General features: G+C 31.9%; 1 protein-coding gene across 1 annotated transcript in view; it reads left to right on the forward strand.

Moving 5' to 3' along the window:
• The first annotated feature begins 508 nt into the window (after positions 1 to 508).
• LOC106463386 (proteasome subunit beta type-4-like) overlaps positions 509 to 13,033 on the forward strand; it is a 32,508-nt gene continuing 19,983 nt past the window's right edge. Inside the window, exons 1-4 of the mRNA XM_013923410.2 lie at positions 509 to 671; positions 7,543 to 7,749; positions 9,669 to 9,752; positions 10,148 to 10,210. Of these exons, the coding sequence (XP_013778864.1) occupies positions 658 to 671; positions 7,543 to 7,749; positions 9,669 to 9,752; positions 10,148 to 10,210 (368 nt within the window). The 5' untranslated portion in view covers positions 509 to 657. The remainder of the gene's footprint in view (positions 672 to 7,542; positions 7,750 to 9,668; positions 9,753 to 10,147; positions 10,211 to 13,033) is intronic.

A 13,033-nucleotide genomic window follows, 5' to 3' on the forward strand; every position in this document is an offset into this window, starting at 1 on the left:
TTGTGTCTAGTTTGTGTTTAAAAAATAAGAATAATTTTTTATAGTATTTTACATTATAAGTTATTGAAAATGTTCTTGTGGAACTTTCTTTTTCTTTTTTATATTAAAAATACTTCCTTTCGTCTACGGGTTTTTCTTTTTAGTTGTTGTGTGTCCAAAATCTCGTAAATATATTCAACAATTTTGCAATTATAATTTCATTTATTCACTCAAATTGCATATCTGTGTAAAGTTACATCTAATAATAGTCTGTAAAAAAATGATAATAACGTTTTTTATTCTCATTCTTGAACAGTCTCCCGATGGTACAGCAGTAAGTTTAACGCTAACATACAAAGTTCGATTCCCCGCGGTGTACACAACAGCCCAATGTGGCATTACTCTGAAAAGGAAACAAATAAATCATTTTTGAATAATACATCATATACATGTTCATCGAAGAAAATGGCTGAATATTGGGGATTTCTTATTGACCGATAGGGGGATTTTGAGAGAAGTGTCTAGTAACACTGCAACTACCCAAACTCAGCACATTTGAGAGTGGATAGAAGTAAAATTAAACAATTTGTTGTGAAAGAAGGAAAGTATATTGTATTATATAAAGAATTTAAAGCATATTTGAGCATTTTACTTTTTATAACTTTTAGTGTCTTTGAGATGGAAAGAACACTGTAAGTAGAAAAAAGATTTAAATATATTTTTTTAACAACAATGAGAGGGTTATTACTATTACTACCGTACTATTATAGTATTGCTATTAATATTGAGTACTCGAATAGGCCTATTAGTATTAATATATATAACATTACATTCGGTGGATTGCTAGGTAGTGTTTTCTGTTTCATAGCTTTCATAATTTTACAAACGCTTAGAAATAGGAATCGATAATATTAACATTAGTGTTAGTAATATTAATAATCTTCACTTTTGCAAAATATGTGTAACTTATAAGTAGGCGAAAATAAATTTAAGAGCTATTTTTGAATAACTATGTCATGATGATTGTATGATCTATAATATTACTTATTTAGTTATTACTAGGGAGTAGGCCTTTATTTTATTACTATTAATATTTTAGTATTACAGAGAATTGCTAGGTAGTGTTTGTGTTTTATAGGAACTTTTTATTTTTCTGGTCTCTGATGTTTAACTTTGAAATTGAAGGTCTTTCAGATTCATAGTTGGATATAATTTTACAAATGCTTAAGAAAAAAGACGTGGATGCTAGTATTAGTATTTTTATTAGCCTTCACTTAGTCTAAGTTCTGTAAGTATGAGAAAATAAATTTAGATATATCTTTTAATAACAATGATACTGATAGGTCTATCCACTTAATCACTCACACTCAGTCCTCTTTGAGGTGGGTAGCATATAAGGCTTCCATTCTTGAGGTCAGCGTGATGTCTCAGTCATGAATTTGCCTGGTAACGAGATCTTCACCTTGACAAAGGGGCAAACGATAGCAAAGCAAGTATAGCTGTGTGTGTATGCAGTTTATATAGGTCTATAATATACATGTGTTACTGCTGAAGTTGCTGTGTAAATTCTTCAATTATCTTATATTATTCTTCATATATTATTGTTTGGTTCTCAAATTATCAATTGAAATGTCTTCAATATATGGAGAAGTTGTCGGCCGAGGCATTAGCAAAATATTGAGTAAAGTTACAATTAATTGGGCTTGATTCTTTTCCTTACCAGCACCCTGCTGACTTGTGGATCAGCAACCCGACAGAATGGCCCAGTGTGCAGTATCCAGGCATGTACAATTACCTTGTGTGAAAAAAAATTGGAAGATAACATTTACATGGTATAAAATGAGCTGAATACGCTTGGTTATAGACAGACTTTGACTCCCACAGCTTTCCTATTGCTTCCTGTGTTATGTGGTTGATAGCTTTCAGCCACAACATTCTTCTCTCCTTTTCAGTATCTTGATTTTGTAGGAAAACATGCTGTTAAAAGTAAACTACTAGGTCGAACTAGTTTTTAAAACAATTATCGACAAATTGTTTTAAGACTATTCTTGGATAGGAATAGAATCCCATAAATGTTTGCTTTATGCTTACTATTAAGGTGAGCTGGAGGACTGGTATCAAATAGAAGGAAAGTTCAGGTCTTTTCAACTTGTTATTGGTGCAATTGAATATGCAACAACTCTACACCATATTTGCGTGTTTGGAACAACAAAAGTTTATCACAAACACAAATAGTCATTACAAATATGAGTTTAGACAGCAGGAAAGTGTACAGAATGAATGAAATTTCTCCTTTGTTGCACTATTTGTTTGCCCCTTCACCTCGGTTGCCATGCGGACATTGCATTGTGGGAAGGCAAAGTTCCTGGATGTCTGACCTCAAGAATGAGTTATTTCCACTGCTCATGGTCTGCAGCCTGTTGTCTAGCTGATTCCTATGTCAGATTGCATTCTTTTAATTCTTTCTCCACTGTCCTTTTCCAGGTCTCTCTTTTTTGGGTGCAACCTTGTTTCCTCTTCCCTTTTGGTATCAACCAAAGGGCTATTTTGGAGAGTGCAGAGGATTGTATTCTGCATACATGCAACAGCTACCTCCATTGTCTTTTCTTCACATTCAGTGCTAGGAGTTGTGCTCCTGACATGCTCAGCAGTTCTTCCTTGCTGATTGTGTTGGGCCAGAAAAGTTCTACTAATGAATTGGAGGTATTTTGTCTGGAAGGTCTCAAGTTTGTTGGTGATTGATGAAGTCAACTTCCAACATTCTGAGCCATATAGAAGTACATTACTTTGGAAGATTCTAAGTTTGATTTGCAGGCTAATGTTCTTGGATTTCCAAATTGTTAGCAGTGTGGGAAAGCCATGGTTGTTTTTGGTGACCCTGGTATTCACCTCTTTTTTTTTTCTCTTTCACTCTCCATCTGTTATCGCATTACTGCTGAGGTTTGTGAGTTCAGCAACATCTTTCACATCCTGGTCGTCGGTGATAACGGGGTAGTGTTATTCTTCCTTATGCATTTGGTCTTTTTAGTGTTGACTTTCGGCCCTAATCACTTCATTTTGTTTGAGTTTACAGTTCTCTCTTGGATGTCAACATGCCATCTTGCAAAGGGATTGATGCCACCTGCATAGTTAAATCTTCAAGTTCAAGCACCAACATGAGTGTCCATTAAATACTATGCTTATTGTGATCTGTGATGATTGTTCTCATAAGCTAATTCATAGTCAAAATGAGTAGGAAGGGACTTAAAATACAGCCCTGCTTCACCAGTCTCTATATAACTTACAAGCTGGGTGCCACAAATCAACTTACACTTGAAGCCATCATGCAACTTACAAGCTCTTGATGACACTAATGATCATCTGTGGAATCTCATATTAGTATTACTTTATTATTAGGAGATAGCCAATTACTGTTATTAGTACGTAGTGTTTGTGTTTTGTACAAATTTTGTTTTTCATTTTAATGTTCTTTGATATTTTTAGTATTGATATTTTCGTTAGTTTCACATTGCTTATGATAATATTAGAATTAAGTCTTGAATAACATTAGTATCAATTAAGTTTTAACATTTATTCCATGATTTTATAAAACCAACAAGTTTCAATGAAATATTTGCAAGTTAGCCTAGATTAATGCTAAGACTTGTGTCATATTTAAAGTTAGAAAAATTCCTATTAGTATTACTGTTAATGCCCAATGAATTTTGCCAAAGCTATTTATTTTAAGTTAAGCCTAATGCAAACTTGTAGCAGTATGTAAGTATAAAATTAAAACACTAATTAATGACAACAAGTGTTAAGACAATTTATAGAAAATATTGATCAATATGGTGGATTGCTTATGCTGTTGTAATTAGCATTTTGGTCTTCTACAGTTTAATATCACTAAATATATCAACATTTTTCAGTAAAATAGTATTGTTTTATAGATATTTCTTTCTTATGTTGCTGTTTTTGTTTTACTAAAGTAAGTTTTGATGATTCATGTTACTAGTTACTAAGATCAAAACATCTTTTCATTGTCACGCCTCTTATTAAAAAATGTATACAAATTGAAATACTTGAAATAATGTTAACATTCTGTTTGGGGTTTTAATTTTAGGTATTTAAGATCCAGCAGTTTTTTTACATCTTGTAATTGAAACTTGAATGAGATTAAAGTTTATTGGGCACTTTGCTTAAAACTTGTTCAGATCATACTTTTACAATTTGGAAGAAGTTTGATATGCATCATCTTATTTTTAATGAAGATAAATTGACAAAATATTCTAAAATACAAGCAGTATATAGTACAAACAATAAAAATGCTTTGAGGTGGTTAATAAAGAATAGGTTAAAGATTTTTTGAAATTAATATAATAATATATGGACAACAAGGGACCACTCTTAAGGATAGGAAAAGTTTAAACCCAATGCTCATCTTACACTACTTCAAGGTGCCAGCCTCGATTCTGCTAATGGCAACTCATTCCGTAAGCCAGTAACCCTCTTAGGAAAATAATTATCTTAAAGACTAGCTTGTCTTTTTCAAATCTTAAACTTTTATACCTCATCCTTTTGTTTTTCAGGATACAGTACATAACATTAGAGGCTTTTATCCTATCAGTCTCCCAAATAATCCTCTAAGTTTCAATAGTGTCACCTCTTACCCTTCTTTTTTCAAGAGAAAATAAGATCAGAATCTATTTTTATAACATAACCCTTCCATTTCTGGGATCATCCTAGTAGCTCTTTGAACATTTGGAAGTGAGGCCAAATTAGTTAGTGATTTGTATAGAGATAATTACATCTACTGACTTGTAATCAATGTTTATAAATACATCCCAAAATACTATTAACTTTAAAATTAGCAACTAGCTATGATGGTCTGAGTGACTTATTCACCACTGTGGACTCCCATATAAAAAAAAAATATCTTAAACTTGTTTTCTCTGGACAGAAGATGGGTCAGAGGGGATTTGATTGAGGTGTTAAAGATTATTAAGGGTATTGCTAATATAGATCCATCAAACTTTTTTTGTGTTTAGCAGTGAAAACAATAGGACAAAGGGTTACAAGTTCAAATTTTGGCAGTGTAGGAGTCGTCTGCAGTTTAGATGGTATTACTTTTCAAACAGGGTGATTGGCTTTTGGAATGAGTTGCCTTCAAGGGTTGTGGAAGCAGAAAATTTAACTAAGTTCAAGAAAAGATTTGGTGAATACATGGGTAGTAAGGGGTAGTTATAGTTGGGAAAGAGATAGGACATCCTTGGGCTAATAAGCTCCTTTTATGAATTGATGAATATATGAAACATATGATCCGAATTATAATCCAAAATGTACTACCTTATATTTACTATAATTAAAGGTCAGTTGTTCAACTTATGAGTTGATCCAAGCAGGGCCAACTCAAGGTGGGTTCAAAGGCTCAAAGAACTTGCCATAAAATTTGAGGGACTCAGAAATTGTAAAAATTTAGAAAAAACACTCACAAGGAATGAGAAAAGGGATATCACATTGAATATTAGAACATTCAATTCCAGATAAGGTTGTGTATATTCTTATTTTATATATATGAAAATCAAATCAAAGAAATTTTTCAAAATACAGGTATTGCTCTAAGAATTTTATTAAATTTGCCTGTTAGTATAGCAAATAGCAAAAAATTTATTTTGAGACTAAAGGTGATTAAAACATTTTTGCATTGCACAATAGGATAAGCGATAAGATTAAACAGTCTGGTAATAATTTCTGCAGAAAGTGAAATAGCCAGAGAATTTGATATGGTCAAATTAAGGAAAGGTTTTGCCATGTTAAAAGCTTGTAAAGTTTGATTTTCTAAAGACTAATCTTTGCTTTTTATTTGTAGTTTTCTATCATGTACCATTTTTGTACTTTATTTTCTGAATTTAAAAAATATTAATAATTTGTAAAGTACAGAAAAATAAATACAAATTAAAAAAAGGGCACAGTTTTTGAACTTAAGCCAACACTGGGTCCAACTCATACTTCAACATTCTTAGTACAGAGAGAAATATCCATGAACTTAACATCATTAAGTAACAAACATGCTATGTATGACTGTGCTCTCTTCATGCAGCATGAGTCTGTTTAGTAGAGTTGAGATAAGCACATTGTATGACTGTGGCCTCCTCTTGCAACCAGATTCTGTTCAATGGAGTTGAGGTGTGCACATATTACATGTGGACCATTAATTACATAATATGGCATTTTGACTATGTTCAGTTGAGATGAAGTGAGTACTTACTTTACCATACTTATTATATATATAAACATATCTGATATATCCAGGAACTGCAGCTAACGTGTGTTCAGTCAAGTTGAGAGGAACATAATTTATACAGCTCCATACTCCATTACTGTTGTGCCTTCTTCCCAATGTTGGAGTCTCACTGTAGAGCTGAGGTGTGCACAGAAATACATGTCATATAACACTGTGCCCTTCACCCAAAACTGGAGTCTGTTCCATAGACTCTGGCAGTAGAGTTGAGGTGAACATATGACCACTTCTCCCACAGCTGGAGTCTGTCCCATAGAATCTGATGGTAGAGTTGAGGTGTGCACACAAGGAACAGTCTGATCACACTCAACCACACTACACATATTGTTTATCCTACAACTTGTGTTCAAGTTCTTGGATGGTCATGTTCACATTCCACTCATACCTAGACACAAATATGTCTTCTTTGCCTCTTCCCTTTTTCTTTTATAGGCAAAGAGTATACCCTGGAATAGATGAGATGCAGTCTCCCACAGGTGTGCCCCTATGGAGCCCCTGCTATCTGGTGTCACACCCCATGAACCTCTTTCAGGCACTTTCTGAAGGATGTTCATCTAGGTAAAATTTGCAATGACCTCTCCACCAACTGTGTGAAGAGGAGACACTTGCCCCTCCCCCCAGAAAATGAGAAACATAATTCTTTCTTTATTCAATTCTCAATTTCACACTACTTGCCCCTAACCCCAGAAAACTTTGCCCCTCCCTGGAAAAATTTCCAAGGACACCCATGGTTATAAGTTCACACAAATTGATCAATTGTATTTTGAGTTATGGTAGAGAAAATAATAGATAAAATATAAAGCTTTTCGGAAACAAAATGTTTGATATTTATTTAGGAGGTTTTAGTTTACACAATGAAACTTGAAAATTTTCAGATGAGGAAAAGTATTTTTAATCTGAACATGAAAATCACTTTGCATCAGAGCAGTCAATACACTGACTCCATATATTTATGGACACATTTTTAATAAAAGATACTCAATTAAAAGGTCATGTAAAATACACAAACCTGTTGTGAAAGAGTTGGATCATGTGAAATAAGGTGGGAGTTTCCTCAAGGCTAGTGGCATACAAATCTCTATGGCAGATATGCAAGGAAGATAGGTAAACTGTGTCAAGAGGTGAGTGTCTGTCAAACACATTTTTAGGTAAAGAAAATGTTAACTTTAGGGATACCTAGCTTTTTCATACCAAAAGTAATCAAAAATAAAACCCTCAAACTTGCAAAAAATGTAGAATAAATACCAAGTTAATATATTTAACATTCAATACTTTTTTTTTAGTCAGCCCATTACCACTGGAACATCAGTACTTGGAGTGAAGTTTGATGGGGGTGTAGTAATTGCAGCTGACACTCTTGGATCTTATGGCTCTTTAGCCCGTTTTCGACAATGTCAGAGATTGATGAAAGTTAATGACAATATTATCCTTGGTGCTGGTGGGGATTATGCTGACTATCAGTTTCTTACATCAGTTATTGAAAGAAAAGTGTAAGTATTTATTGTTTTTAGCAAAATGAAAGAACTTTTTAATATAAAGGTATGTTAGTAGTCTTACACTTTATCATATAATAAAAAATAATTAGCAGGATAAAACTGAAATATTTTGGTAATACATCAAGTATTATTTTTATATATAAGTGCTCAGATTGAGGTTTAATTCTAAGTTTAAGCTACATGTATAGTTCATGTTTGTATATTTTCATGATATATGATTCTGAAATCTTAGAATAAGCATTAACTTTAATTAGATCTATACCCAAAAAGTAATATTATTGATAATATTTTTCTTCTATGTAGTGGTTGTATAAAAAAACTGCTGTATTTTAAACTCTAAGCCTAAATACCAAGCACCAAACTTCTATTTCCATTACATATGCAAATATTCAATACTTTACCAGGATGTACGATCTACAGCTTTGTCCCTTGTTAACACTACCCATTAAAAGCTACAGTCATTCAATACATGCAGTTTATTAAAGGTGTTTTTTGTTGTTTGCAGCTGTGAATTAGTCATATAATTTGCAGTCATTTAATAGAAGTATTATTTTGAACTTCCAACATTCATTTGTTATTTTATTAACTCTGTAATTGTTGTCAAATCAGTTAATTGAAACATTAAAAATATTTCACTAAAATTTTAACAGTATTGCAATGTTACTACATGTACATATAACTTAAATGAATTGATCGTCTTCTTACATGCCTTCTGGGTATCAAACATCATTGATTCTACCATTCTCTAATTTTCATTTTTAGTATTGTTTGACTAACAAAATTGCTGGTTTTCCTAATAAAACTGTCAGTAACTTAACCAACAATCATATTCTAAAGCAAAATTTGCTACCATTTTAGAGAAAGTAAGAAGTATTTTATTTTGGTAGACAGTAATGTTTGTTGTTTTCAATAAGACCATCTTGCATCATATAATAAATCTTTGGTAATTGACACTATCTAGCTTTTCATATTTTATGATGGTGGGAGATAAGTAATAATGATCTAGATCCCTAGTCTGTTAGGAAGGTTGCAAGGTGTTCAGACTTTGAATAATAATGAGAGTGAGAAGAGAGAGACTCATCAAGATTATTACTCTGTTAGGGAGGTTACAAGATATTTAGATTTGGAGCAATACTGTGTTAGAGTGAGGTGATAACATGATTAATATATAAATATTACTACTCTGTTAGGTAGGATAGAAGATATTAAAACTTGCACCATTATCATTGGATAGTAAGGAGGAGGTGGAGGTGAAAAAGATTCACATTTGGATCACTACTTTTTGTTAGAAAAGATACAAAATACTTGTATTCAGAGCACTACTGCCTAGCTGTGAGGAAAATATAAAGAAGTGTCGATCTGGATCATTTCTGTGATTGAGAGGATATAAAATATTCAAACATAAATACAACTCTCTGAAAATGAGGAGGCCAAAAGGAATAGATAAACAGTTTAATGTGGTCCAAAGAAGATGAACTATTCAAATTTACAAGATATGTTAGTTGAGCACAATACTAAAATTATGATACATTTCTTTCATAGATTCAGATCAAAAGCAATAGTATCTTTTACAGCACAGACATGGAGTGTTACTGTTGTATGATAATATGAAAAAATAATGGTGCTTAGAAGATAATTTAGTTCAAGATTGACAAATGTGCTTTAAGGTATGATATAAAGAAATAAATATGAACAAAAGTGCTGCAGGTATTAGGCTTACCATCTTGCTAAAACTGAAAGGCATAGTCTTTGCTTTCTATTTCTTAAGTCATAAATCTGTTACTACAAAAATGTCTTTCATCCGTATAGCAATTGTGTGAGAACATTTAATTATTTTATAAATTAAATTTGAAAGATTATTACAGGTGTCATAAGAAAAAATACAGTAATGAGCTGAATATTTGTTTTAATAGTATTGATGAAGAATGCCTAGGTGATGGATTTAACTTAAAGCCTAAATCACTGTATTCCTGGTTGACACGTGTACTGTATAACAGGTAAGATTTTGATACTTGTGATAGTTATTTAACTTTCAAAGGCACAGTAGTTGTTAAGCCAGTACGGGAAAATTTTTACAGAATGAAAAAGAAAAATTAAGATGAAGAATAAACTCTTCTAATAAGTGACAATTATTATTTTTGGTAAATTGTATAAATAAATTTGACTTTGAACTCATTTACGTGTTAAGATTGTAGGTTTTAAGTGTACAAGCTGTATTTTAATGGTTTAAACATTGTTTATTTCTTATCAGAGTGCTAATTGTAAGTTTCAAGCTGTTTTTGTTATAGTAATATTAAATGGTATGATAAATGCTCATGGAGCAGATTTGTTTCAAAATATCATAGAATTATATATAAAATACTGGTTTCAATGTTGTTGTTTTTCATGACAGGAGGTCCAGGTTTGATCCACTTTGGAGCACCTATGTGGTAGGAGGTTTACAGGATGATGATGTGTAAGTTCACATATTTTAGACAGATTTCTACACCATAAGTTTTTCAAATTTACAGAAAATATAACAATAAATACAGAGTTGAGTATGATATGTTAAAATAATGTGGATTATGCAAACCAGCAAGTCTTCTGACAGTCACACATGATATAAAGTTGAAGGGGAATAACGTGTATCAGGACTACATTCTAAAATTGCTTGGCATTTTGTAGGTAGGGTGATGCTACTGAATATTTATTGCTTTTGGGAAGGGTATGTAACAGCTCTCTCTCTCTGATGCACAATGCTCATACAATTAGGTCATAAAGATGTATTTAGATTGCAGACTTAGAATTTCCAAAGCAGGGATATTCCTTGTATTTAATGGCATTGAAAAAACAAAGAAATATGAATCAACTTGTAACTATCCAGAAAGAGATTTGCACCAAACCATATGCCAGCTGTGATAAACAAAGTATAGCATCTTGTAACAGGTGAAAACCCACAAACTCAGAGGTCAGTGCAAAAACCACTATGTGGCCCAGGCAACAATACACAACATAATCAAGAAGGATCTCCCTCCATCTGGAAAAATGACCCAACATGATTCTATGATACATACGTTCAACCATCATATATCACAAGAAGTTAGAGTATGATATGTCTAATGATCCACAGGATGCAGTACTTATGGATTTGTATGATCAGACTGTTGAAATGGGTACTGATTACCTGCACTAAATAGATGATGGAAAGCATGCATGGAGGAGTAGTGTGCTTTGGACACTACGTTTTTATGAGGGAGCTTTTTGCAATAGAAACTACACTGATGGGCTGTGATTAAGTTGCATGGTTGTCAGAGCATGATTGGGCATAGCAGTATGGACTGTAACAATGTGGTGAGGCTCCAAAAGTGTTTTAATATAACATGTCAAGTATTACATTAATATTCTTGTTTTTACATGTTATACAAAGAAATGTCAAGTATTACGTAATCATGATTTGAGACTTGGTGTTTTGATATACTTATAAGCATGATACATAAAAGGTGAGTACAGTTCATAAAAGTTAATTCAAACACAGTAAAAAGATGCTAACACAAACCTTCTATTACAGTAGAACTTAATTCATTGAAGAACTTTTAGAAAAATTAACAAAATGCTGGTTATGTAATCATCAGTGATATCATGGAGAGTAGGGAATTTGTGACTACCTTGATTGACTGCATACACATGTGTGTGCTGATATTGTAATTGTTGTAATGTTTAGTAGTGGTTATGTTAGTTGTTATTAAGTAGGAGAAATGGGTGTGTGTGTGTGTGTGTGAAAAATTGACAGAACTAAATAACTGATAATTAATGAAGAGTGATAAAAGGAAGATTTTTTCTTGGAAGCAAAAAATGAACATAACTACATATTAAAATAAAGATATAAAATGTGAAAAGCTAAAAACTTTTTTTTTATAATTTTTAACAAGGTCATGAGAATCAGTTGGATATTTCTCCTCTCAGGAGAAACTTATAGTAACATATAGTAAATAGCTTTATATATTTTTTTTTTTAAGCCTCAGTCTAAAGTAGTTGTTGCTTTTCAGAAAGATATAAAAATTGTATATGCAGCTGAGAAGTTGAATTTGCACATGTTTAATAGACCATACATTTTGATAAATGCAGTCAAAATGAAATATTTTCTACAAAGTTACAATATTGTAAAGCATAAAATGTCATGTCTGATGATATTCAAAGTGTTTTAGAATATGTTGAGAACTCGTATTTCAGATGCTTGCGATCTTTTATATCAGTTTGCTGATTACAAGAACAAATGTTCATCTGATGAAAAGGAACTTGTAATGAATATAATTTATATTTGAAAACTTAAATTCAGTAAGTAATATACATGACACTGGAGAAGTAGTGCTTTCTACTTTATCACCTGTTGCCTTAACTCTTACAGCAAGGGCTCAATCCCTGGGACCGACCTCATAACCATTTTGTGCTTGTTATAGTTTTCATGCCACAACTTTTAAATTAAACAGTGTATGTTAACGAAATTTGGCAGATTATCAGTAAACATTACAATGCTTTCATGTGCAAAATATCAATTTTTTTTATTAAGTCTTAAGGTTTGTTAAACAATGTTTTTCTCATGCCTTTTTTTCTTTTCACATGTTGCCTATTCAACATGCAAAGTAATTTTCATTTTAAAATTAAAAATACTTTTATGCATCAGAAAATTTTCAAATTTCACATGCAAAATCTTTATAATGTCAAGATAGTTATCAAATGTTTCTTAAGAAAAACACACTTTGTATTTTATCTGTTATTTCCACTAGTGAATCTGTATGGGTTCTGTAGATTTGACCGATCTTGTAACCACCATAAAAAAATTAGGAAATATATATAAATTATGCCTATTTCGTTCTAGAAGGACAACAGTTTATAACATGAAAACATAAATGTTTAGACTAAATAACTTAAATTGCATAACAATATACATTTATGTATATTTATTATTTTTATTATATTGACCTTTCAGCCATGCCTGTTTAACAATACAGAAGTTAAAATGATGTGACACATGTGCTCTCATGTTATCGTATCAAATATTATAAAACTGACCTTTAATGTTTCCAAAGTGACCCGTCTTGGCTGTGTTTTAGTAGACTAGTATTGTGTAAAATACAGTAACATTTCCATTATTATACATTATATATGTACATAGATTATTACTATTTAGAAATAACTTCTTACACTTATTTTACTTAAAACATAGAACAGTAAATGAAGAACTAAAGCAAACAATTATCTCTTCTAGTTATACCCTTTTACTCGGTTGCTGCTTGGTATA

The sequence above is a fragment of the Limulus polyphemus genome, unplaced genomic scaffold (assembly GCF_000517525.1).
Source record: "Limulus polyphemus unplaced genomic scaffold, Limulus_polyphemus-2.1.2 Scaffold1391, whole genome shotgun sequence".
Taxonomy (NCBI): Eukaryota; Metazoa; Arthropoda; class Merostomata; order Xiphosura; family Limulidae; genus Limulus; species Limulus polyphemus.